Consider the following 27,055-nt stretch of genomic DNA (forward strand, 5'->3'; position numbering starts at 1 on the left):
ATGATTGCCATGTAATCAGTCATAATTTCTTTTTTGACCTGCCTACCAAAAAGTTGAGAATTCATTTTAATACTTATATATATAGCAATAACTAGGTTTCTGAGTTAACCATCATCTTCCTTTTATTTTTATGGCTTTTGTATTATTTTGTTATATGCATCTTTTATTATAAGTAACATCAAATTATTTATGGAACTAGGTACAGATAATAAGTAAATATATTAAATCCTTTTAAATATGTGTCAGTCAACAGAATTCACTGAGTGCACATTTTATGCAGAATGAGCATTGTGTTCTGTTTGGTTGGGGCATCAGTCCAATATTTTTGTCCCCTTCTTCCTTTCCACTTTTAAAGATCTTCGTTATTCTTCCATTACATGTAGATTGTCACTTCTTCCATGAATCGTGCCTTCCATATGTAATCGTACCCATATTGGTTTTATATGTTTGATATGCCATTTTATCTATCTTTTGTAAAATATGTTTGGGCGACCATTTTATTTGGTTGTGTCTTCTGATACTTTTCTTCAACTATAAGTCTTTGTGTGCTGTACTGTAAATTATCTAGGTTATATAATTTATATGCTATAATTCCTTAATTCCTTGAGCTCTGGGGAAACATAGATGATGTTTCTATCTTTTTATGTGCTTTATAGTCAATCATTACTACTGACTGGGCAGTAAAATTTACTTAGTTAATTTTGTGGTATTTACATAGAATTGTTTTTCCGTAGTTTTGGTTCTAAAAGTTTGGATGCAATAGTAACACAATAGTGGATACAGTACAAAAAGCTAATTCTTGTGGAATTATCAGAAATCTGAGAATCTTGTAACAGCTTTTCCATCACTCTCATTGTTGGGTTCTGACCCATAAAGGTCCATCACAAAGGTTCTCAAAGTGGGTAGATGTATGGGAGTTGCTCTATGAAGTTGCTTTATAGAAGGATTATAGCTATGCCATGATATGTTCATGCTCAACAAATAACACTGACATTTCTTTGACTTTTTTCCCTTCAGAGGTGACATTGTGATTGCAAAAAGCCCAAGTGATCCAAAATCAAATATTTGTAAAAGAGTAATTGGTTTGGAAGGAGACAAAATCCTCACCAGTAGTCCGTCAGATTTCTTTAAAAGCCATAATTATGTAAGTAGCACTTCAGTTATGTTACTCATTGGTGTCATGGTTGATTAACAGTAACTGAACACACAAGGAAAGTAACTTTTATTCATACTTTGAATATAAGTTAAAATGCTGCATTCAGTAGAATTTAAGTATGTTTTTATCAAGAACAACTTGGCCATTATATTTTATACATTTTAGTTCCTTTTAAAACTCTATATAAACTTCTCAGTAATCATTGTTGCAGGCAAGATTCACCAATGGATGCCAAAATTATTGAGCAAAACTTTGAGGAAAAATAGTATATTTGCATAATGTCAAAGTATCTCTCCCAAGATATTTATTACAAAGGGAAAAATAGTAAGTTCATAGAGGAGAAACATGGCAGACACCACCTTAACTGAGTGATAGGGGTTAACTTCACCAGTAATAAGATATATCAATGTAATGTCGCCCCTGAATTGAAGCAGGAGAGGGCACAGCACTTTTGTGTTATTCTTGCAAAAGGGGGTATAATTTCAGTCTAAGCATGAGAAAACATCAGACCAGCCCTGGTCGAGGTCATTCTGCAACATAACTGACCAGTACTCTTCAGAAGTGTCAAGGTCATGAAATACAAGGAGGAGACAAAGGAGACATAACACTTAAATGCAGTCTGGGATCCTGGCTTAGAAAGTTTTCCCACTGACTTGTTACTGGAAAATTGGATAAAATTAAATAGGGTCTGTGGTTAATTTTTAACAATCCTACTTAAATTTTTAGAGTAGAAATGGTATGTAGCTTTGGTCTGGTCAGTTTTCCTCTCTAAGTAGGAGAGAAGAGCAGGAGTGGTGGAGGGCAGAGGGAGGAGCCGATGGCATGTGCCCGCTCCTTTCAGCAGTCACAGGGCTGCTATGACACAGCCATGGCGGGGGAGGCTGGCCTTTTGTTCACTCAGCATATGCTCTTCTTACCTTAATAATTATAACAAGTTTCTAGTTTTCTTTAAATTTTCTGTCACTATCAAATTATTAATAGAGCTGTTACATCTATTAACTCACTTTACCTCTGTCGTCATCCCCTGTGTAAGTATATAATTGAATTAAATTGTCTTCATCATTGTAAATTTATTTTGAACTATAATAGCCTCTCTTTGCCCTATAAGTAAGTTTGATCGATAGACTATTAAATAATCTATTATTTATTTACTATCCATAATAGACTGTAGTTCAGCTGTGCAAATGTTTAAATGTTTATTACTACAGTGCTAAACATGCTAGTAATTGTTAGCGGATGGTGATAATACTGTTGAAGATGATAGTGTGATATCAGGTAACCGATTTTTCTGTGGCCTTTATTATGGACACTGTATCCTATTATTCTTCAAAAATGTCAGATTCTGACATAATGGTTTCACTTTCACATGACTCATCATTTCATGAGGCATTCTAGTCACTTCTGAGTTCCTTTGGCAACAAGCATATACTTGAGAACAGAAATAGTTTTGTAGTAGACAGAACAACAGAACAGATAACCGACAGCATCCCTCTCTGTGTGCTCACATCCCACACCTGTGTTGTTTTCTTTTGAAGAGTTATTAGAGGAGGAATGTCAGGACAGAGGGTTTAGATAAAATCTCGGCTAAGTAATCAAGAGAAAATGACCAGAGAATTCTGTTTAAGGAGAACACAGATTGAGTTTTTATGTTAAGTGAATGGATAAATTAGAGGAACTGCCATTTTGTCCCAGGGGTATTCCATTCTCTTTGGTTTGCATGTTTTTAAGTGTACAAACAATTGTAATAATTTTGGCCAGCACTTATGATGCATTTACTCTATACCAGACGCTGTTGAAACTCTTTACAAGGGTTAATTTATTTAATCATCACAACAGCAGCGCAGTGAGCTCGGCAGTCATTGTATTTGACAGATGGGAGAACTGAGCCACAGAGGGTTACATAAATGGCCCCATTTTGCAGGGTTGGTGAGAGGAACAGTTGGGATGCAAATACAAGTAAGCCTGGCTGCATCCAGGAGCTGTGCTCCTGACCGTGCCACTACGTCTCCTCCCCAAATGTCTTTTGCTATCTAATTCTTATTTCTACTCCCGTGTCGTCAAATTGTACTTCCCTTAAAATGTGTCTTCATTATTTTTAAAAAGAAAGGGAACCTTTTCGATCAGAGGCAATGTTGGTTCTGAAAGAGAAGCCAGTGATTTCTGAAGGGTTCTCCACCCCCCAACCCCCCAAGTTTTTCTAGGCTGGGTTATTCAAGCCACAAGAATTGTGTAGCTATTACAGAACCACTTTAGGAAATGTGTTCCATTAATCAAGGTGATTTATAACAAAAATTCATCCAAGTTTGGAGCACTCTGAGAAGATACTCAAACCATTTGCAGGTCCAACCTCTAGAGTGTTCCCTTTTCAGCTATCTCTGAAGCACACTGGGGCTGTGTTTCATGAAATAGGTTTATTCCCCTTACCTGAGCATCCTCTTAGAAAAATCATTGTTGTTTATAAGATAAAGACATTGCTATTCCGATCTTGATTGAGCTGCATAGTAAAGATGATAAATATTAAATGTGTTTTGAATTTTAGTCAAAAAACGTTTATTCTCCTAAGTAGGTACTTCAAATGACACAGAAATTGTCATTTGGAACCTAGAATATAGAGTTTAGCATATGAAAGAAATTGCATTGTTTGCAAGTTGGCAAAAAAGAACGTAAACAGATCTTTGGTTAAGTGACCGTGGAACCATTTTATTCATTCCAGAGTTCTGAAAGTCCACGTGGCAAGCAGCACTTATGCAGCGTGATTTACTTTTTACATTAAGCGTTTGGGAGCTAAGCAGGCCCTGTCCAGGTGCTGCTGCAGTGGGTTTTGCTTATTTCGATGGTGTTGAGGCCAGTAGTTCTTCCCTTGGATTATGGGCTGAGTGTTGCCCACCAGGATATGAGCTTAGTTTGTGACTCTCAAAAGAAACAGTTGTTCTCAGCTCAAACATCTGGATGACTTGCCTGTTTATAATGTAGGAATTTCTCAGTTTGCCCCTAGAAGCCACTGATTTGCCAAAAAATAATTTAATTGGAAGTGGAAGCTTTCAGCAAATAGGAAATACATAAAATGAACTGGCATTCTCCCATTGATTTGCACAGTAGGCAAAATGCAAAATCCTCGTTACATTAATGTAGTCTCCGTTCCCCTAGGGAATATAGGGCCAGGACTCAGGAAGGACAGTAAAATTTTGTTATAAAGCTAATGAAGAGACGAAGAAAAACACTTGATAATCTTTTTGAGGATAACATTGTGTGGTAGTCCAGGGCTGTGAATTTAATCCGTAGTGTAACTGTGGTACTGTTAGGCATTTTGAAATATAGTAAATTCCTATCAGCCAACAGACATGCTCAGACATCTCCCATCTACACAGGCTTCTTGGACACCACAGCCTCCTGTGGGAAAGAATTGTGCACACTGACTCCACTCAAAACTTTGTCTTTTCTCTTGAACTCATTCTGGTTAGGCTGTGGTCCCCACCACCTCACTGAAACAGTTCTTGTCAAGGGTCCCCGATGACTTCTCTGTTATCAGTCCAGTGTTCACCTTTCTGTCCTCATCGTACTTGACCTATTGTTAGTCTTTGAAATAGTTGTTCTCGAAATCTGGTTTTCCTTAGTTTTTGGGACACCACTCTCCCTAGGTTTTTTTTCTCTCTGCTTCTTCTGAGTTTGCTTTGTAGGTTCTTCCAAACATTGGAATAACTGAGGGTTCATATTTTAAACTTCTCTTGTTTATATAAGCACACACTTTACATGACCTCATCCTGTCTCAGGGTTTTAAATACTAACTCAGCTCGCCATTTTTTTTTTTTTTTTTTTTGCTGAGGAAGATTACCTGTGAGCTAACATCTGTTGCTAATCATCCTCTTTTTTTTTTTTTTTTTGCCAAGGAAGATTGGCCCTGGGCTAGCATCCATGCCCATCTTCCTCTACTTTATATGGGATGCCGCCACAGCATGGCTTGATAAGTGGTGTGTGGGTCCACATTCGGGATCCAAACCCGTGAACCCTGGGCCGCTGAAGTGGAGCGTGCGAACTTAACCGCTACACCACTGGGTCGGCCCCCTCAACTCCCAAATTTTTATCAACCACAACCTCTTCCCTGAACTTCAGAATCGTATATGTAATAGGCTGCCTAGGGCCGGCCCCGTGTCTTAGCGGTTAAGTACGCGTGCTCCGCTGCTGGCGGCCCGGGTTCGGATCCCGGGCGCGCACCGACACACCGCCTCCCCGGCCATGCTGAGGCCGCGTCCCACATACAGCAACTAGAAGGATGTGCAGCTATGACATACAACTATCTACTGGGGCTTTAGGGGAAAAAATAAATGAATAAATAAAATTTAAAAAAAAAAATAGGCTGCCTTAATATCTCCACTTTAGTATATAATGGTCACCTTGAACTTAATAGGTCCAAAACTAAACTCTTGATTTTCCTTCCCAAACTGGCTCCTCCTGCACACTTCCCCATCACAAAAAGGCAACTCCACTCTTCTGCCTTCTTAGGTCATAAACCTGGGAATCATCCTTGACTCTCTTCCTCTTTCACCCACATCCAGTCCATTAGCAAATCATGATGACTGTATCTTCTAAACATAATCAGCATTAGACCACTTGTCACCATCACTGCTGCCATCCCGGTGCAAACCAGAGTCACCCCTCTTATTTTCTTGCAGGAACTTCTGAACTGCTCTTTCCTGTCCTTTTACCTCCCTACCCCTCCAGTGACTATTCTCCACGTTGGAGCTGAAATGATCTTTTTTAATAATGATGCCTTTGTGAGTAATAATGTTACTCTTCTGCTTAAAGACCCCACTGGCTCCCTGTCTCACTCGTGTTAAAAGCCATAGGCCTTACGATGACCTACAAGACCCTACGTGGTCACTCTTGCTGCGCCTGTTGTTGTCATTAAAGTTTTATTGGGACACAGGCACACTCATTTGTTTGCATTTATCTGTGGCTGCTGTCACGCAGACAGCAGAGCTGAGTAGTAGCAGAGACCGTGTGGCCTGCAGAGCTTAGGCTGCTTACGCTCTGGCCCTCCACAGAGCAAGTTTGCTGACCCTTGCTCTGGAATAGAAGGTGTTGATGGCAGGGGTTTGTTGTGACCATGGCTGATTCCCCAGCACCTAAACTGTGACTCGGCATCTAATAGGTGCTTAATACTTGAAGGGTGGACCAGTGCCTGTATGATTGGGGCCTGGCGTATTTTCTTCTGGTGTCTATTCTACTTCTACAGTTTCTTCTACTAGTTTCTTCTGCAAACTTGCTCCCCAGTAAATGCGTGATGTTACTGTTTTTCAGTAAGATGGGTGTTACTGTAGCCCACCACACCCTGTGCTACTGCTGAACTGGTCAATCTGTGGTCATTCTGGTCTTCATAGAAAGCTTGCAAGCCAAGCTACTTCCATGGTGGGGCTGCCTGACCACCTTCCATAATTGCAGGTGAAAGCTGTGGAAAATATTGGAGTGTCCCTGTTACTTTGTACAGCAGAGCAGAGTGCTGATTAAATGTTTCTTTCCCCAACTGACTTCTGTTTGGACTGAATGATTTTTTTTTTCTTTTTTCTTTTTTTTTTTTTGCTGAGGAAGATTCACCCTGAGCTAACATCTGTGCCAGTCTCCCTCTGTATTGTATGTGGGCCCCCACCACAGTGTGGCCACTGATGAGCAGTGTAGGTCCACGCTCAGGAACTGAACCTGGGCCACCGAAGCAGAGCGCACCTAACTTAACCACTAGGCCACAGAACCAGCCCTGAATGATATTTTTCAACCCTTTTATTGAGCAGACTAAAAATTCACCTGGCTCTGAATTGACCTGTCAGTTTGGAGTACTCTGAACTAGGTCTAGTCTAAATCTTCTAAAGGAATGGTGGAATTGAGGCACCCTGGACCTACCTTGCTCTCATTTTAAGGGAAGTTTTGGTACCCAGAAATGCTGTGGGGGTTTTGTTATGATGAAGGCTAAGTTGCCCTGGCAGCATGCACTGCCTACTAATTAGGTGTGTGGTAATGCGAGTTTCCTGCATTTCTGTAGAAAGGCGTCTGCCTTTTTGACATATTTAACTACTATACAGGTATTTTGTTCTTTTGATCCTCTAATGGGTTGGCAGATCAGTGATGGGTAAAGTTGTTACCTGTAGTTGGTAAACCTCTGCTTTCCAGTGGTTGTTCATTACAAAATGAAGAATCATTTTTAACATCTTTGAAATAATTAAAACTTTATTGAATTTCAGTTTCTCAACCATAGCAGCCACTCTGTATTGAAGATGGACATATTAATAGAAATAAGATTATGGAGATTTCAGTATATTCCTGTAGTTAGAGCATAGCAGTCTTTTGCTGTTGTTACAGGAAACATATCTGTACTTATGAGAAAAATTATGTTTTTACTTTTATCATGAGCCTATCAAAATATCAGGCTGTTTCCAGCTTTTTGGTTCTTGATACCACAGATTGTGGTGTCACAGACAGAAGGTGAAATGTTGCTCACTGCACGATGGTCTGCACCACAGTGGAGTGGTGCTGGGTGAGTAAGGAATGTAGCACTTCTTACATTTTTCTTTTTGAATTACAGGGTATGTTAATAACATCATTATTTTTATTGGCAGAAATGTAGGAAATAGAGACAGTTTTACATTTCAGAAAGAACTGATGAAGTGTCCTTAGGACGCACTGGTGGCATAATGTTCCAAAAGGAGGACTTGGAAATGGGACAGTGTGCCAGTAATAAAGCTGTTTACAGTATGTGGGAAAATGTTTAAATTGATTGACAGACTGAGAAACAATCTTGGTAATTGCACAGCATCAGAAAATGGTCACTTTCTATAGTGACCATTAAGAGCCCCTGAATGTGTCCTGTTTATTTAGGTTGTAGTTCACATCCTTGAATATCCTAATGCTGTTTTTCTGTTTGTTTAAACGTCATTTACTTTAGCTAAAGGTCACAGCCATATGGTCTCCTGTTACCACCTGTATTATAACAGAAGAGGTACTTCTGAGTGAGAGAGAGGGCTTGTTTATTATAAGCTGCTGATCCACTAGATCCTGATGTCATTTAAATAGAAGAACTGCCTAATAATGTCACTTACTACATCAGACGGCTAAACAGGGGCCTTGCTTTTTGCAGACTGTGGTGATAAAAACCTGTGCTGCAATCCATTTCTCAGCAACGCTCCCAGGTAATTGATCACGGCACGCTGCTCCCGCCCTGATTGCGCTGATGTGGGGGATGTGTGTTTACTCACTTGCTCAAGTGAAGCTCGCTGCAGAGATGACGCGACTGTTTCATCCTATAACTAACACAATTGTGAAGATAAATTTGACTTATTGTTTACAATTCCGAGGTGTTTTTCTTCAGATGTTAATGCTGAAGAATCATCTTTGAGGTCCCCACAGCTTAAGTATTTTCTGAATGTTCTCTGAACATTTTCAGAGTAATTTGATCTTAGTTTAACAATAATATGTAGTTTATAGCATTTTATTTTGTATAAATGTATTTTATCTTATATGAGTTATATGAGAGCTCTATACTTTAAGCTTGCCTTGGTGATTGGGAGAAATGATGAAGACTGGAATTGTAACGCTGCTGTGCAGTGTGAGCATCTGCGGCCGACCCCACCTCTGCTGTAGTGAAGAGAGTATTTTCCAGTGTCTTGTGGCTTCCTCGTTGGATACAGGGGTCTGTGGGGAAGCTGCTGTTGACTAGGCGGAGTATGTTCACCCGTCTTTTGAAATAAGCAACTAAGTGAAGTTCTCATGTTACCACTTTGGGTAATTAAAATTCTGCCGCTTTCTGTGACCCACTTAATCTTAGTCCCTGAAGGCGTTCTGGCTCCACCAGACCATTCTCTACCTAAGAACAGAAAAGAGGAATAACAGAAATAAAAGCAGGTGTGCATGTTATAAAACAGTTGAAGATAGTTCTAAGAGCAGAAAATATTGGCATTACAAGCCATGTTACTGCAAACCTAGATATAGCCACTTTAAGAAAACTTGGGGTCATTTAGTCTGGCACAGCTAGTGCTTGTGTCCCCACTGAACACCCAGGTAGAGCCAACAGGGAAAGGAGACGAAGTACTTAAAACTACAGAGTAATTTAGAATTCTAAGACACGGCTTAAGATTCTGATCTACTTCCTGTGCACTGTGTGTATCAATCTCTAAATCAGGAGGGGTGAGAAACCTGTTGTGTGAAGAGACCTGAAATGTGACCTGACTTCCCTATGTGAAGAAAGTCAGAGTAGGTCTCGGGACATGGACTGATATGGACTTCTGACCCTGACTGCAGTGTCCCTAACCCCAAGCCAGTCCCAGCATTCCGGCATCCTCCCTCATGAGGCTGTGCCTCTGGAGCAGCCGGAACCACTGGACCTGGGGGGCAGAGGCGTGGGGTGGGAGAGAAGACTTACTGGCCTTCAGGAGGCTATAGGGGTGGGCCAAGTTTGCCAGACATGAACTTCACAACTCTCCTTTGACTTTGATTTATTCGTGCATTCATTCATCCCACAAACGTTTATTAAGTGCTTGTGTCAGGGCCAGCACCATGTTAGAGCAGACCAAGTCCCTGCCTACAGCGCCATCCACCAGAACTTCTACAAAGACAGAATGTTTTATATCTGTACTGTCCAGTATGGTAGCCACTAAGCACATGTGGCTATTGAGCACAGGAAACGTGGCTAGTGTGTCTGAGGAACTGAATTTTTAGTTTTATATAATTTGTAAAATTAAATTAGCCACATGTTACTAGTGGCTGCCATATTGGACATGACAGCTTTAGGAGCTTATAGTCAAGCTGCAGGAGCAGACAAGGAATTACAATGTGGTGTAAGAGCATTATATGCAGGGTGCTGTGATGAGACACAAGAGGGTATTTAGCCCAGCTGGGGAAGCAGAACTTGAGCTGAAGTTCTAGAGGGTAAGTAGGAGTTAGCCAGAGCAGGCAGCATATTCAGAGGCCTGGAAGGGAGAGAGCAGCGTTGTGCTTTGGGCACAGCTGCCAGAAGTATGCTGCTCTGTCTGGAACTTAACAGCAGGCAGGGGTGGGTATTGAGAAGAGATGGAAATGAACAGGGCTGCTCAGTTCCTTGTATGTCTCAAGGAGGGGAGTAATATTATCAGACTGTGGGAAAGGTCACCCTGATGTTAGCATAGACTGATGGAGGATGGTTTGGAGTTGGGGGGACCGGAGGCTGGCAGACCAGTTAGTAGGCTATGAGTAAGAATAATAGAGATGATAACATTAAGCGTGCAAGGCAGTACAGAGTCTGGAGAAAGACTAAGGAACTACCTAGACACGATTGGATGCCAGAAGAAATGGAATTGAAGGGCTCAAAACTAACCCAAGTTTCTGGCATTAGCAATAGGGTAGGTGGTGCATTAAATAGGGGGGTTCTGAGTGAGATGTTAATTTGGGAAATGGAGAAAAGATATATTCAGTTTTGGAGTAGTGTAGAAGCCTATCTAAGAAGCCTAAATAGACTATTTTAAATGAATGTAATGGCAATTAAATTATTATAGGAAGTGGGAAAAAACAAGTGTTTTCCCAGAGTGACGTCTGGATGGTATACTATTCCCTCCTTGATGTCCACAGTGTGTTTCATGATCTCTTAGTCAAAATAATGTTTTGATGCTCTCAGCCCCCAGAGAGCAATCATTCTTTTTAAAGATCGTCAGCTATTTTCTTTGTATCTTATATCACAAAACAAGTCGTCTGTTATCCACCTACCTAATCTGCAATTTTGTATTCACAAAGCTAGATTTCATTCTAAATAACTTCCAGGGTGTGGAACATGAGAGTTCTGGTTTGGATGAATAAAACACAAGTAGAAGTGTCTGTCAAAGAAAAACGTGTAACAATGCTTTTTTTAAGGCATTAGTAACATCAAGGACAAAAAGATGTACGTGTTTTATTTTGATCATTTCCTTTGTGGAGTATGGACTCTTTCCTACCCCTGATCTTCTAGTTCTAATACCATTTCAGGTGTAAATCATATTTCTAGCCAATCTCTGGGTGAAGCAGTTATGCCTAGGGCCGCAGAGATTCAGCTATAGGAGTAAATCCAGATAGGGGTGAGTTTTCACTTTGGGAAAAATTATTTGAAGTCCCAGGAATCGAAATTTTGATGGAAACATATTAGTACATCTTTTGTACAGTATGAATCTGATTTACCAACTATTTAGACTTTTTCTGAGAGAATGGGAAAACTCATTATTACATACTTACCACTATATTCTACTTTCTGGATACCCCGTGTTTCATTAAGTTAGGCTCATCTTTTGGAATATGAGAACCAAAGTGTGTACATCAGGCTATAATACAACAAAAATACAGAGATAGTCTTGAAATGACAATATAAGATGCTTCTTTTAAATACTAATCCAAAAACAGAGCAGGTAACATTGTTTTACAGATAGAACAGAAGAGAAGTCAGAGAGCAAAATAATCCATTGTCCTAGGAAAAATCTGGTGGGATTTGGACAGTAGTATTAGATGGCTTAGATGGAAAGGCCTATTTACTGGCTTCACTCTCAACCCTTTTCCCCTTCCTCTACCTTCTTACTAGTTGGTAGAGGGTTCTGAAGAAGTGAATGCTTCATAAGGAAGAGCCTAAGCATTTGATATTTAATAAACATTGCTTGATGAAGATGCCTGTTAAAAGAATAAAAATGTTAGTCTTGACTACATTTGGATGATTTGGTCTTAAAAACTGAATTTCATTAAATTAGCATAATTAATATGGTACTTGTTCACAATTAATGCTCAATAATGAAGGAGAACCTGTTAGGAGGAAGCATCCCCATCATTACCCCACCCCAGTAGCCTGCTGGAACTTTTGTGTAAATTCCTCCTTGGTGATAATTCGCCATGAACCTAAGGTGGCACCCTTTTTAAGTAGGGAAGGACAGTAACAGTCCCCAGGAATGATGTGGATAGGATGGTAAGTCAGAATTTAAATGGAGAGAAAAAGCAGGACTGCATAGAAATAGTCCCCATTGAAACAATCAGTGTGTTAACAGTCCAGGCCTGGTCATCATAACGGGAGAACCTCCGTCAGGATCCAGGTATGCCACTCCGGTAGACCCGTGTGGGCAAGGAGTTGAGGCCAGGAGAATGTCAGTGAAGATAGCATATTAATGGAACTGTTCCTTGAGTTTCGCTTTCAAAGATACCGATAACTGACACTTGAGACACTCCCATTTTTTTTTTTTTTTTTAGTTAAAGATTGATAATGTTTTCTCAGCTTTGTGTTCTTAAGAGCTCTTCTACTTGGTTGCCTCTCGGGGGATTTAATGCTTCACTTTTTGATGTGTAGTCTTTATCGCTTTTGTTGGTGTTACAGGGTAAACTCCCACGATTATTTACTGAAGGTGTTTCTAATTTTGCTGTTCATGAGTCAAACAAATACTGGCTTTTATGAAGTTCTTTAGAACTTTATAATTAATAAATTAGTTCATTTTCCAAATGTTCTCTGCAGTAGTTTGTATGCACAGTGTCTTAACTACTACGTTTGGTTATAGGAGTTGGGATGAAGCAGAGCATCATCAGCCACATGGCGCTACGGTAATGTGACTTGATCCTGCTTACCTGGAATATAGCAACATAAAGACAGTTGTACGGGCATTGATTGTTGGATGAAGATGACATGTTGTGAATGGACAGTCATCATATGGACTGTCTTCCTGGCAGGGAAATTATGCATTTCATATTTCACATTTATCATTCCATTAGACAGAAAACAAAATCTTTAAAATATATGTGGAAAATGAGATACTTTTAAGATTACAGTGTTGTTGATATATTGCTGCCATTTGCTTTTGCCAAAAAGAAACAAGGCTTTATCTGATTGCTTCTGTAAAAGGTGTGTGCTCCTTCTTTTCAGGGAAAGGAAAAAGTAAACCTGTCAAAGAAGGATACTGAGAGCTTTGCCCCTCTCCTCGCCCCTGTGATTTGGGTCTGTTTCTCTAATAACCACTGTGTCCTCTCCCTGGCGTCATCTTGGAGGAAGTGCTGCAGGGGCAGGAGCAGTTGTAGCAGGGCTGGCGCACACCCTGCTCCCGCTGGTGTAAATTATAAAACACAGCAACAGGGGGTTGTTAAAAATCAGCCTGTTATTAGGATTTTCTGTTTTTTGAAACTTTTGAAAGGGCAAGCATGCAAATATCTTACTCTTCAGTCAGAACTTTTTCTTAATTAGATATTCTTTGCTTAATCAAATAAATGAGTTTGATTACAGTATAGTAAATGTGTTACTTGATATTGTGGACTCTTTCGTCAGATTTCACTTGCACCAAGAAAGGTAACACCTGTGGGTTGGTTCACAAAAGCCCCTTTTGTTAACTGGACACCCACAGGCCCTGAGGCAATTACGTTGTTGCCTGTGCCATAAAGGAGGCTCTTAACAGACGGACGTGTAAGGAGAGCTGAGGACTGGGGGCTCGTTCTTTGTCCAGCCCGAGATTAGGTTTGGTCAGGGCTCAGGGAGGAATCTCTGACGCAGAAAGGACAAACAAGGATGATTTAAGGGTTCTTTTAATGCTTTAATAATTAGCCCTAAAGTTGGCTATCTCTGGACCCTGGGAAAACTCGGATTTGAACAAAAGTAAAAATGTCTATGTGGCATTCATTGTAAACATATTCATATATTCTTATTCAGTCTCATGCATTCATTCAAGTTGGCATGGCAGATTGACCAAAGTATAAAAACGAAAAGTAATCTAGCTATTAAAAGTTTTGATTATAAGAAGTAATGAGCAAAGACATGGAATTAGGGATTTCCATTTTTGGCCACTTGCAAGACATTTATTATAACTGTGTTTATTGGAGTTCTTTTTTACTTTATGGGAAAGTTATAATAGCTTTTTAAAGATTTTATTTATTTTTATTTTTTTTCCCCCCAAAGCCCCAGTGGATAGTTGTGTGTCGTAGCTGCACATCCTTCTAGTTGCTGTATGTGGGACGCGGCCTCAGGATGAATGGAGAAGCGATGCCTCGATGCGCACCCGGGATCCGAACCCGGGCCACCAGCATCGCAGCGCGCGCACTTAACCACCAAGCCACAGGGCCGGCCCTATAATAGCTTTTTAAAAAATACGTTTTAAATGTATTTTTAATCTACCATTTTATCTGTTAATATTATAATATTGCTATGGAATTTTTTTCTCTTAGCTGGTCTGAATTTTCGATTTAGTGATAACCAACAGGTTAATTCAACAGATAGTAACTGTTTTGAGATAGAAAGGAAATTTTTGTTCTGTTCCTTGCCTCACTCCTTACCAGAAAGGTTAGGTTTTGAGTTTTGGAGCCATAACAAAAATGTGTTGTACTTTCTGTTTGTTTAAATAAATGAGTTCTTAGCTAGACTAATATTTTAGTTATCCAGAGATCTGGTGACAGTACTGCTACCAGTCATTTACTGGTACCGTACCACGAAACAGAGCCTGCTGTGTGGACTGGAGATCAGGGCCCTCTCTTTCCACACTACCAAAGAAAAAGCGATTGTTAATTCAACAAAGCCCTTCCTAACCTGCATTGTGATGCGGATGGACAGTGTTCCCTTTTTAAAACTGCAAGTATCGCTGAAGGGCTAGGCGTGTTAAGACACACATATGTGTGTGTGCATATGTATATGTCTGATTTAAAGTTATCTAAGTAATACATGCTGGTCACAAATAAAACCAAGTTGTGTGGGTCTTTTAAGCATTTATACACATTGCCCTGCAACTTACTTTTTTCACTGACTATATTCCTGTAAATCTTTCCATTAGCTTTTTTTTAGCCAGCTGTCTACTATTACATAAATAAATTATATTTTATTTAACCTCTGCCAACTGAGGCGTATTTATACTGTTGCTGAGTCTGAGATAAAAGCAGTATGCCACGGCAAACTTCCTTGTTTGTACATAACTGTATGCTGAGTTTGGCAGGTCTTTTCTAGAGGTTTTGATAGGGAAAGGGTAAAAGGAAAACCCACAGGGGATGCCACTGAAGGGGACGATGGTGGGAGTGCCCAAGGCACACTTGACCTTCATCAAAACTTGCAGTTCTCACCAGAAGGATTGTTCTCTTCCTAGAGTTATGAAGGGTGATCAAAAAATAATAGTCTTCAAAAAATGAGATAATTTGCACATCTGCTTTTGGCAATGAGGGAGTAACTAGTGCTGAACTTGCCCTCCTGCCATGAAGAACTAGAAAATTGGACAAAGTATGTGCAACAACTGTTTTCAGACATGGCACAGCAGGCGTTTCAAGACAGATCCCCCAGAAGGGAACCAAGACAAGCCCTACACTCACCCCGGCTTCTGCCTAAGGCAGAAGGTACAGGAGGGACAGTTCAAAGCACGGTGGTCTTGCTGAGTTGAGGAGACAGAGACTAGGGTGGAGGTTAGTTAAGTGTTGGAATTTATGGGTCAAACCACCAGGGAGGACAGAGCTGCAGAAGGGCCTCCAGAAATCGACATGGGTATTCTCTTGGCCCTTAGGCTAATGCTCAATTGTGCCTGGGAAGACCCCCAGCAGAGAAGTAGTGAGGGCCGAGAGTTCCCGAGCTCACACGTGGCTGCGACGTGCCGCGTGGACAGATCTCATGACTACCTGGAACATTCAGCAGAAACCCCGGGATATCAATGGCTAAAGAAGCCCATAGGTGTAGTGTGAGATAGACCCCACCTAACGAGCTTCAAGACAAGGCTAGAAAGGAATGAGCTGGTCCACAGCTAACCTAACTGCTTCCACACTCTCTAAAAAGAGACAAAGGAATGCCCAGCTCAAACCATTGGATACGTGAAGAGATAGGAAAACGTAACCCATAACCAGAGGAAAATTAGTTACATAGATCCAGAAATGAGAATGGGATTCACAGGCATGCGCTCTAAAATACCAATTCTAAATATTTTTCAATGATTTAGAGGATGAACATAATGAGAAAGAAATGGTAAATACAAAAAAGAACCAAGTGAAATTTCAAAAATACATTGTCTGGTCTTTACAGTAGATTGTAAACTGCAAAAGAAAAGATCCCAGACTGGGAGGAAATATTTGTCAAAGGACTTATACTCAAGGTATATGAAGGACTCTGAAAATGAGTAATAAGAAAAACAACCCATTTTTAAAATGGACAAAATATTTTAATAGACATTTCACAAAAGATACACTAACAGACACAAGAAAAAATGCTCATCAGAGAAATGCAAATAAGAACCACAGTGTGATACCAGTAGCCGCCTAGGATGGCAAAAACTGGAAAAACTGAAAATACCAAGATTGTGGAGCACTCGCATGTTGCTGTTGGGAGTGTAAATGGTATCGCCACTTTGGGAAAGTTTAAGGTTAAGCATTCACATATGACCCAGAAATTCTACTCCCAGGTATTTACTGAAAAGAAATAAGACTTATACATGAATGTTCATAGTGCTTTATTTGTAACAGCCCAAAACTGCAGACAACTCAAGTAGCCATCAACAGGTTCGTGGATAAACATTGTGATTTACAGTGGAATACTAAGCAGTAAAGGGAATGAATGACTGATACTTACAGCATGGATTAATCATAAGAAATTGCTGAACAAACGCCAGATATAGAAAGTATATACTGTGCAATCTCATTTATATGAAATTGAGGAGGGCCGGCCCCGTGGCTTAGCAGTTAAGTGCGCGCACTCCACTACTGGCAGCCCGGGTTCGGATCCCGGGCGCACACCAACACATCACTTCTCCGGCCATGCTGAGGCCGCGTCCCACGTACAGCAACTAGAAGGATGTGCAGCTATGACATACAACTATCTACTGGGGCTTTGGGGGGAAAAAAGGAGGAGGATTGGCAATAGATGTTAGCTCAGGGCCGGTCTTCCTCAGCAAAAATTAGCATGGATGTTAGCTCAGGGCTGATCTTCCTCACAAAAAAAAAAAATAGAAATTGAGAAACAGGTAAAACTAGTCACTAGTAAAAGAAAACAGATCACTGATTGCCTGGGACCAGGTCCAGGGGTGGGAGGTTGACTAGAAGAGGTGGGAACTGTTTTGCACAAAAGAAAGTCTACATCGGGATTGTGGTTGGTGGTTACGTAGGTGTGCACGTTGTTCGAACCAGTGTCAGAACTTAAGTGCGCCACCCTGGATATAAAGTACACCTCTATGAAATTGATCTCTGAATGTCCACCCTTACCCCATACCAAAAATAATGATGTTTCAAAAGTGGAATGATTTCAAACATGAATTTTTTACTGGGCAACTGAGTAATTGACAGAAAGGTAGGTCAGCAAAGGTGCTGCTTTGATTTTAAAAGACCCACTAAACGTAGAGGTTTTCTTCTTCGTAGAGAAGCTCTTACTAGATCAGAGGTACCCTCAGTGGTCAGTTGTGTCCTCGATTTGCGTCCTTTATATCAAGCACGAAGTCTGAGATGCAGAGGTTCTTTGGTGCCTGTGCCGGCACAGGGGTTATTCCCAAGTGTGGGCTCCAGGTGAGGAAGTGGTATGTCCCCTATCTGCACCTGCTGCTGCTGCTTCTAGGAAATATCACTGACAGACTTCACAGGTTGTCGTAAGGATCAAATGAGGGTTTTTTTCCTTAAACCAGAAGGTCCTATATACACACTGGTTTGTGTCACTCTTCCTCTTCCTCCCTTTGCTCCACCCCTGCAATCAGGGACCAGGAGTAGACAGCCCAGGTCACACCCTCCAAAGTCTTCAGGGATGTGTTTGGCGTTCTCTAAGCAGACTCCTTTCTGTACTTGTTAATTTTATTATACCAGAGATAAAATACTTCATCACTGCATTTAGCTAATTTGGAAGAAACTTCAGTCATAACTGACACACAAGTGATTGCACTTTTCAAGAATTTCTGCTTACTTTGGTTTATAAAGAATTAAGATCATGACATGATTACTCTGTTGGCTTATTCTGTCATAAAATAGGTAAGACTTACACAGAAGCCAAGCAGGTGATACGATGTTATAATCCAGGGCCCCAGACAAGGCCAACTTGAACATGGCAGGTGCTGTAAACAGTCGAGAGGATTTGGTGCAGGCAGGCAGGGCTGGGGAGAGCTTCGTGGAGAAATGGAGTGGACACTGGATGCTGGTTTGTGGCCATGAGATGGGCAGAGAAAGACCTTCCTTGATTCTAAGTATGCTGCCTTATTGGTTTTTAGAATTTTTTCTCTGCTTTTACTGGTGTCTCTATCTTGATGATTTTATGTAACTATTCATATATATTATCTATTTTTAGAACTCAAACTCATATTAAGGAGAAACTATGGAAATTTAAACATGAAAGATGTTGACATTATAGCTTCTCCCAAGGCAGTACTTCAGGATATGCTAATAACATGGCTTTTCCAAAAACTGTTTATTCATTTCTCTACTTGAGCACTTAGGCTTCACTGCACACAAATCCACTTATTATATAAGTAGGAACTAGACTTGCTGTTGGCCCTAGAACCTATAACTAGTTCCCCTAATAAAAGTGAGTGATCTTATCTGATAGTCTTTCAGGAAACTTTTGTCCTTTCTCTACAAATAGGCAGATTTAACATTTAAGTGTATCTAAATGAAAATAATTAACTTTATTCATTCTTGGCAAATATTCTACATGATATAAGACATTCCAAAATTATATAATCTCTGATGTAAAGTAAGATTCAAATTTTACATGCTTGTATAAATTTGTTTTTCCAAAAGGTAATGTGGGGCAGGGGTGGGTAGAATGAATAGGCAGAGCACAGAGCATTTCTAGGGCACTGAAAAGCCTCTCTGTGATACTAGAAGGGTGGAGACATGGCATCATACGTTTGTCCACACCCATAGAATGTACAGCACCAAGAGTTAACCCTGAGGTAAACTGTGGACTCTGGGTGATTATGACATCAATGTAGGTTCATCCTTGGTAACAGATGTGCCATCTGGTGGGGGATGTCAATAATGGGGGAGGCTGTGCCTATGGGGGGCAGGAGGTATATGGGAAAGCTCTGTACCTCCCTCTCCAATTGTGCTGTGAACCTAAAACTGCTCTAAAAAATGGTCTTTCTTTTGAAGAAAAGTAATTTGTGACATTTGAAAACAAATGCAATCATTTCTTATTAAACCCTTTAGGAATATTTTCCTTCACATAAGGTTTCCAATTGCTAGTCAAAAGAACAGTGAAAATTAATTCCTTCCCAATAGGTCATTTTGGTCTGGTCAATAATTCAACTTTCTTGGGTAACAAAAACTGTAAAATAAAAACTTTCAAAATGCAATTTTAAAGATTGTTGCTGGAGAGTAATTTTTGAAGTTTATATGGGACAGATATTAATGGGCAAATGTCTCATATCACAGAAGGCATTATTTTTTAAGTAATGTGTTCTGTTCTAAACATGCTTGTGATTGTCATTGAGTAAAAATTTAAACTCTTATTTACCAATTAATATATAGGACATAGAGGAGTTAAGGTCTTTTCATTTAGTAGAAGGTCACCATCATTAATTTTACAACTGATGATTTCATAATAGGTCTTTCTGGTTCTTGATGGTCATTATTGAAGTATAATGCATTGAAGATACGGCCTGTACAAAAGCAGAACAAGGGTCTTAATTAGAATTCTGACAGGCCCACTCCAATAAAATGATGAGATTATTTGTAATTGATGTCACAATCAATTACCATTTAGTTCATCATGAGCATTCTAATAGGTCTGGCCTTGGTATTGGCCCCAGGATGTTGCTGAGCAGTGGCTGCCCTGCTTATGCTGTTCCTGAGACAGGAGGGCACATTTTCAGTCAGCATCCTAATGACCTCTGTTGAAGTCTATTAAATTAATGACCCTGTCATACTGTTTTGATCTCTTATAATCTCAGTTCGGAGTTTGTGTAACAAATTAATGTTTGGGAACCATGTGGCAAAAAAGATTGTACCCAAATTGTCTTTTTCTTTTTTAAAGGGCTGCTTTTCTTCTCTAATTCTAGGTGCCAACAGGTCATGTTTGGTTAGAAGGTGATAATCTACAGAATTCTACAGATTCTAGGTACTATGGACCTATTCCATATGGACTAATAAAAGGACGTATCTTCTTTAAGGTACTGTTTTCTGATGAAAATGTAGGCTTTCTTTTCTGAGCTGGAAAAAAAAAAGTGTCTTTCAAAATGAACTTTGAAATCTTCTGGCTGTCAGTGAACGTGGCTGTTGCAGTGACTGCATCTTATAACATGTTGGCCTTCACAGCTGTAAACATCACCCCCTCCCCACTGAGATGGGTAATTGAGAATAATTTATTGTCTGATAATCAAGTTCAGACTACCTTAGTTGTAGCATAAGAAGCCTTTAATTTGAACTTCCAAAAATTTATTCTCATACCACTTTTACAACCATATTCCTATGCATTTGCAGAAGAGCCTCTAGCGTGAGACCGCCTGTCCAGTGCAGTGAGGGAGACAGCGAGGATCATGGCTGTAGTCAGTACCATTCGGAGGAAGGAGCGTTGTTTTCACTGGCTCCTCCTTTTTGTCACAAGTAGTAAGGAGAGAAACAGACCCGAGTACTTGGGGCAGTTGGATAATTTACAAGATTCTTTACACTTGAGCAGATGTTATATTCAGGTACTTAGATTGGAAGGTTTTAGTAAAAGAAGACACACATTCACACATATATACACATGCCACACACATATAGTTTCTTGTATAATGTTTGAGTTTAAATATGTACACACACGTTTACTTTCTAAAGTCTTATTTTCCTGTAGAAAATGTGTTCTTGACTGAAGAATAAGGAGAACGTGTTTAATTATCTGGCATAGAGAAAAGGGATGAATGAAACAAAGGGAATTCAACAATGCTATAACATCACTTTCATTAATTGTCTTCAATCCCATTTGATTTCACAGATTTGGCCTCTGAGTGATTTTGGATTTCTACGTGACAGCCCTAATGGCCACAGATTTTCTGATGATTAGCAAGCATTTATTCTTTTGATTTGATTATTGTCTCCTGCTCAAGTGAATTTATTATTGCCACTGAAACCATGTATTTACTAATAAACTATTTGCTATTCAGTTTTAGTTAGTTTTATTATTATTTATTTTTGGTGAGGGAGATTCACCCTGAGCTAACACCTGTGCCAATATTCCTCTATTTTTGTACGTGGGACGCTGCCACAGCACGGCTTGATGAGCAGTGCATAGGTCCACGCCCAGGATTCGAACCTGCAAACCCTGGGCCACCGAAGCAGAGCACGAAAACCTTAACCACTACACCACCTGGCCAGCCCCCAGTTTTACTTTTAATTGTTAAATGTAAACAATAAGCAACACACACTCTGCAAGCTATATTAGTTCAAAATACATGAATAAAAATGTAATCCAAAATAAGTCATCTAAATTTTATGATATAAAAATATTTTTAGGGGGGGGAAACCTGGATGACCGCCTCACTTTTGAATTTTTTGTTTTGTAGGTATAATTATTACTCCTCTTGAATATGCCTCATATTTTAGCTACATTTGCAAGTCAGAGCAGTACCCTGCCTTATGTATAAGTCCAGTAACAAACACCAAGAGTTCAACCTCATAAAAGCTGCTGAGTCGAATGCACGGCTCACTCACTCGAAATCAAGAAAGTTTCAGTGACCCATAAAGGAAAGGATTCCTGCAAGTTGTTTAAATGAGTTCTGACTTACACTGTACATAATGTTAAGAATATAGAAAAATAAAATCTTTACAGTCTACTATGATCAATAATAGTCAATTTCATCTTATCAGCAATGCAGTGGTTCCTTATTCATAAATATAGGCATTTAATACTGTATTTTAAACATCAGAAACAGAAAGTAATGCACCTTTTTTTTTTTTTTTGGAGAGGAAGATTAGCCCTGAGCTAACATCTGCTGCCAATCCTTCTCTACTTTATATGTGGGATGCCATCACAGCATGGCTTGATGAGTGGTGCGCATTTCCTAAATTACATTTAAAGTTCAAAATGGCAGTGTTCGAGAGCTTACTTATATAGCCACATGAAGAATCTGGAAATAAGAATCTGGATTGGAGTCAAGTCAAGTCTTCTGACTCCAAAGCTATCTGCCACTTCACCTTCTTTATTCACTCTGAAATAATTTCATGAATTTATCCAACCTTCATTATGGAGAACTAGGCTCACATGTTATTCACAAAGATTCTAATTTAATTCTAATGACCTGAGAATCAGAGATAGTTGTACAATAGGCCTATAACTTTAGCAGCTAGAAATATCATGTTACTTTAGAAACTTAGTAACTACAGTCGTGCATCACTTAAACGAGGGGATGTGTTCTGAGAAATGTGTCGTTAAGTGATCTCATCGTTGTGCGAACATCATAGAGTGCATGAAGAAAAGGAAAATTCTTATTTTGTACCAAGGAGAAAATGAACCAATAATAAAGCTCTCAGATGGGAATTCACTAAATATAATTTATAATTCAAGTCCCCTTATTTGGTGATCTGTAAACATAAATACATATAAATAACTAAATTAGTTTTCTATTAGTCTGGGGTGGCCTTTGCTCGACCACCTTCTATTTTCTCTGCAAATAACAGAGCTGACAAAAAAAGAATCCTACCTCTTTTTTTTCAGCTTTATACATTTGCTTGAAAGGACAAAGTTGGAATGAACTCTCCTCTATGTGTCTGAATATACAGTTAAAGGCTTCCATTTAGTGAACAATTTCAGCTATAATGAAGGAGTTCTATAATTAGTGAACATGTATCACAAGAAATCAGGGTAACTTCTTCTGCTTCGTCCTTGGAAACACGGTATTTTCCACCACATCGGCAACTCAGAGAAAAAGAGTGATCATCTGCAAAGAAAACAAAATAATGCTTCAAATGCTTACAAGTAATTACTTTAACACCGTTTTTTAAAAAGTCAGTGTATTCCAAAGAAATTGCAAAACAAAAGAAAGAAGCTCAGCAAATATAAAATGTATTCAAATAAGAACCTGAAAAAATTTCTTGTATAGGGGCAATGTTTCTAAAAATTATCTACCAAAGAATCTTGATCTGTAGAAGAGATGGATTGAAGCTATGAATCAACAGTCCAAAGATCCTGGGGGAGAGCAGATGCTCAGAAGCAACCCATGAAATTCATTCGAAGTCTTGTTAATTTTCATATAAATTTTACATTATTCTCAACAATGTGTTTGTCTAAAATATTACAGTGAAGGAAAAAGGAAAAGAGCCCTACCTGTCTTACTGTTAAGGAGCACACTTTTGCCTGAACACATTCTTCTAGAGAAAACTCGACTAACTTGATTGTTTATTATCAACTTCAGCATCTGAATACTGTCTGATCTGGTATCACACTGCTTCAAGAATCCTGACCGAAATATGTAAACACACACTATGGTGTTTTTTTCTGTGGGATATGTGTGTGTACCTGTTTGTTTGGTTTGATCTGTGAACAAGAGAACAATCGGTGAAGTGAGATGCCTGAAGGGGGCAAAGTGGTGCGACGTTCAGCCTGCTGGTGCGGATTTTATTCAGTGTATCTTCTTCCTGGGAAGTTGAAATGCTTGTGTCCTTTGACAGAATCTCTGATCCACTGGTCATTCCAGTTTACTGTCACTGAGAAGTGACTGTCAAAGAAAAATCATGACTGATCACATTATTTTACTACTGTCATAATTTTTTATTAGGGATAAATGAACTAAGCCTTAGGAGACTTGAATTCCTGCCATCAAATATCTTCCTTCAATGCTCAAACTTCATTTCTTAGCACTTAGATCTCATCATATGCCAGTAAAAGAAGAAAGGAAGAAAGGGAGAGATCTCATCATATGCCAGTAAAAGAAGAAAGGAAGAAAGGGAGAGAGGGAAGAGAAGGAAGAAAAGCAAAATTCAATTGCTTTGTATTTGTTCTCTAATAAGTTCAGCCTAGGAAAAATCACCAATTAAATAAGCCAACTTTAAGAGTTTCTTTCTTTTTTTTTATCAGTAAGGAAAACATGAATTCATTTGCCCAATCCTGGTGTTTATTTTTCACCACAATGCCTTTTTTCTCCATAAAGAAAAATAATTTAAACTTAAATTTAAAAATGTTAGCATCTTCCCTGAGCCAACATATATATGTAGTGGAGCATGCTTTCAAAGTGAATTGTTTTATTATTAAATTGCCTAAAAATGTACATATTCTAAGCAATGGTTTTCTTAAGTTAAATCTCCCTCGTTTTTTTACCACCTCATTGAACAGTGAGAGACAATCTGAGGTGACGTGCTTGGTAAATGATGCAGAGGGCACAGTTTTGTCATAGATGATTCCAAATGTTAATGCTCACTAAAAACTCACACCTTGTTATATTTCTTATAGTATTCTACCATCACTTAATAAAGAAATCATTTAAAATATACCGAGTGAAGACACATGAAATGACCAGGTTGCATGACGACTACCCAGAAGAGGAAAGGTTCACGTCAGTCTGAGCAGCTCTTCAGGGATGCCCATTAAGCATAATTAAATGCATCACTTCATACTGTCCTTGGATTAGGAAGCTGATATGTCTAAAGAGTCTAAAGGACACTAACACGTTTGATAACTCTTGACGATTTTATGTTGTACATTTGCTTCAATATCTTGGTATTTTCACTTGTCTCAGAAAGCTCATATATTTGTTGACTGAACAGGTGCTTGAACCACCAATCCATATTATTAATTTAAAATAAAATCTTATATTAATTATATTTTTAAAGGGTTACTGAAGACGGAAAAATTACAAAAACCGGTTTTCACTATTTTCACATTATCAGGAATCAGTAGGAAACAAAATATATTAGTCATATCAACCACAGCAAGAAGAACTAATTTGTCTAATAAGAGATCAAACAGTACACATACACTGATTGATAAGGTAGCAATACTATATTTTCAAATAACATATTTTGCTGGGCAGGTTCTAGTCTATCCCTCTCACGCACCAGCAGTGACAACCCATGTCACTAGTGTGTCCTACTTCTACAGCAGTGGCTCTCCGCTTACTCTGATGAAGCTATCACCGCCACAGAGAGCCCCAGTTACACAAAACCCCAGGTTTCCCAATCACTCACTGCAAATAAGAATTTCTATTCTAGGATTTCATTTGGCGGTTTAGGAGCAGAGTAGCCCATAGGCAAAAACGTGATTCCCCTTCTATGTCAATATAGCTTGTGACCCAACTTCCTAAGAGCACTAAGAATTTGCCATTAAAAAATATTCCAGTAAACTTGGTTTCAGGAAGGATGGGCTGTTTATCCTCTTGCCTATCCACACTCAGTAAATTTTTAGGGAATCTGTACCCCAGGCTGAACAGTAAAGTTATAGGGTTAAAAGTATATAAAAATTCTAGGAAATAGTAAGGTTCTCTTCATTTGCCCAGAGAAACATACAAGTGTGGTACTGATGGCTTCCATTTAGTAAAAGGCATTTTCCCCACTTAATGTCTAACCAGAGCAATTCACAGAATATCAGAAAAATGGAGAAATTAGACTTAGGTTTTAAAATTCTAGTAACAGGAAAAGGAAAAAAACATGATGTCATGGAGGGTAAAGAGAGTGACAGATTTTTCTCTTCCTCCTAAGATGTAATCAAAGTGAGGGTAAAACTCAGGTTCCAGGTAGAAGAATATGACCTGAAAAGCCCTGCCCTGACAGTTTATGATACCACAGAAAGAAACAGATGTCCTAATAGGAATTCATCTCAAATGTCAACACAGGAAAGATGGAAAAAATGATCTTTGACTTTATTTCCCATATTACACAGATGAAGAGTAAACCAAAGTAGTTTAAAAAAGAAAACCTTATGTACCTAACATCTAATTAGAATAGACCAATAACTGGAAATGAGTCATGTGTGGGAACATCAACAATTGAAGTTTAGAATGAAACAAAAATATTCCAAACAAAAACACCCACATGTATATAGTGAGCCAAGCTATTATTTCTTCTTAAGATTTCCAAATATCCTATGTGGGTTTTTTTTCCTATAGAAAATTGCTGATGTTTTTCTTCACTATAGTCAAGAGAAAAAAAAATTCCAACCTTCATTCCAAGACATTTCTTCAAGATATACTTGAGCATCTACTGGTCCCATATTTCTTAGATGATCTTCTGTAAAATATAAAATGAGACAATTTTGATACTTGAATCATAAGCATGAAGAATGCTGAGAAGGCAACGCCAGTCTCGTCACTACAATTCTAATTTACTTACCATTTAAAAACTTAGCTTACCAATCAGGGAAGAAAAATAAATAAAAGGTATCAGAATTGGAAGGAAGAAGTAAAACTGTCTCTATTTGCAGATGACATATATAGAAAATCCTAAAGACTCAACCAAAACATCATTAGATTTAATCAATGAGTTCTGTAAAGTTGCAGCATACAACATGAACATGTAAAAATCAGTAGCATTTCTATACACTGACAACAAATTTTCTGAGAAAATAAATCGATCCCATTTATAATAGTATCAAAAACAATAAAATACTTAGGAATAAATTTAACTAAGCAGGTGAAAGATCTTGACCCTAAAAACTACAAGACTGACGAAAGAAATTGAAGACACAAATAAATGGAAAGGTATCCAGTGTTCATGGATTGGAAGAACTAATATTATTAAAATTTCAAAACTACCAAAGGCCATGTATACATTGAATGCAATCCCTATCCAGATGCCAGTGGCATTTTGCACAGAAATAGAAAAAAACACTCCTAAAATTTATATGGAACCACAAAAGACCCAAAATAGCCAAAGCAATCCCGAGAAAGAGGAACAAAACAGGAGGCATGACGCTTCCTGATTTCAAGCTATGCTATAAGCTAGTCATCAAAACAGTATGATACTGGCATAAAAACAAACAGACCAGTGGAGCAGAACTGAGAGCCCAGAAAAAAAACCCAAGCATGTATGGTCAACTAATATTTGACAAGGAAGCCAAGA

The 27,055-nt window shown here is 38.9% G+C and overlaps 2 protein-coding genes across 7 annotated transcripts in view; one reads left to right on the plus strand and one right to left on the minus strand.

Annotated features, from left to right (window-relative positions):
- Positions 1 to 21,170, plus strand: part of IMMP1L (inner mitochondrial membrane peptidase subunit 1) — an 82,905-nt gene extending 61,735 nt beyond the window's left edge. For 4 of the 6 annotated variants that reach the window (XM_087433053.1, XM_087433057.1, XM_087433052.1 and 1 more), the window contains 3 exons: positions 1,018 to 1,144; positions 20,089 to 20,199; positions 21,003 to 21,170. In XM_087433053.1, the coding sequence (XP_087289179.1) occupies positions 1,018 to 1,144; positions 20,089 to 20,199; positions 21,003 to 21,071 (307 nt within the window). In that variant the 3' untranslated portion in view covers positions 21,072 to 21,170. Of the gene's footprint in view, positions 1 to 1,017; positions 1,145 to 8,279; positions 8,332 to 12,669; positions 12,713 to 20,088; positions 20,200 to 21,002 lie in introns of those variants that run through there. The other 2 variants (XR_015552642.1, XM_087433055.1) reach the window with 2 other exon arrangements.
- A 1,374-nt stretch (positions 21,171 to 22,544) lies between these two features.
- Positions 22,545 to 27,055, minus strand: part of DNAJC24 (DnaJ heat shock protein family (Hsp40) member C24) — a 69,002-nt gene continuing 64,491 nt past the window's right edge. Inside the window, exons 3-4 of the mRNA XM_087433058.1 lie at positions 26,156 to 26,224; positions 22,545 to 22,944 (exon numbers count right to left, since the gene is read on the minus strand). Coding sequence (XP_087289184.1) covers positions 22,814 to 22,944; positions 26,156 to 26,224 — 200 coding nt within the window. The 3' untranslated portion in view covers positions 22,545 to 22,813. The remainder of the gene's footprint in view (positions 22,945 to 26,155; positions 26,225 to 27,055) is intronic.

The sequence above is a fragment of the Ceratotherium simum genome, chromosome 7 (assembly GCF_057802395.1).
Source record: "Ceratotherium simum simum isolate JZ-2026a chromosome 7, ASM5780239v1, whole genome shotgun sequence".
NCBI classification, from domain to species: domain Eukaryota; kingdom Metazoa; phylum Chordata; class Mammalia; order Perissodactyla; family Rhinocerotidae; genus Ceratotherium; species Ceratotherium simum.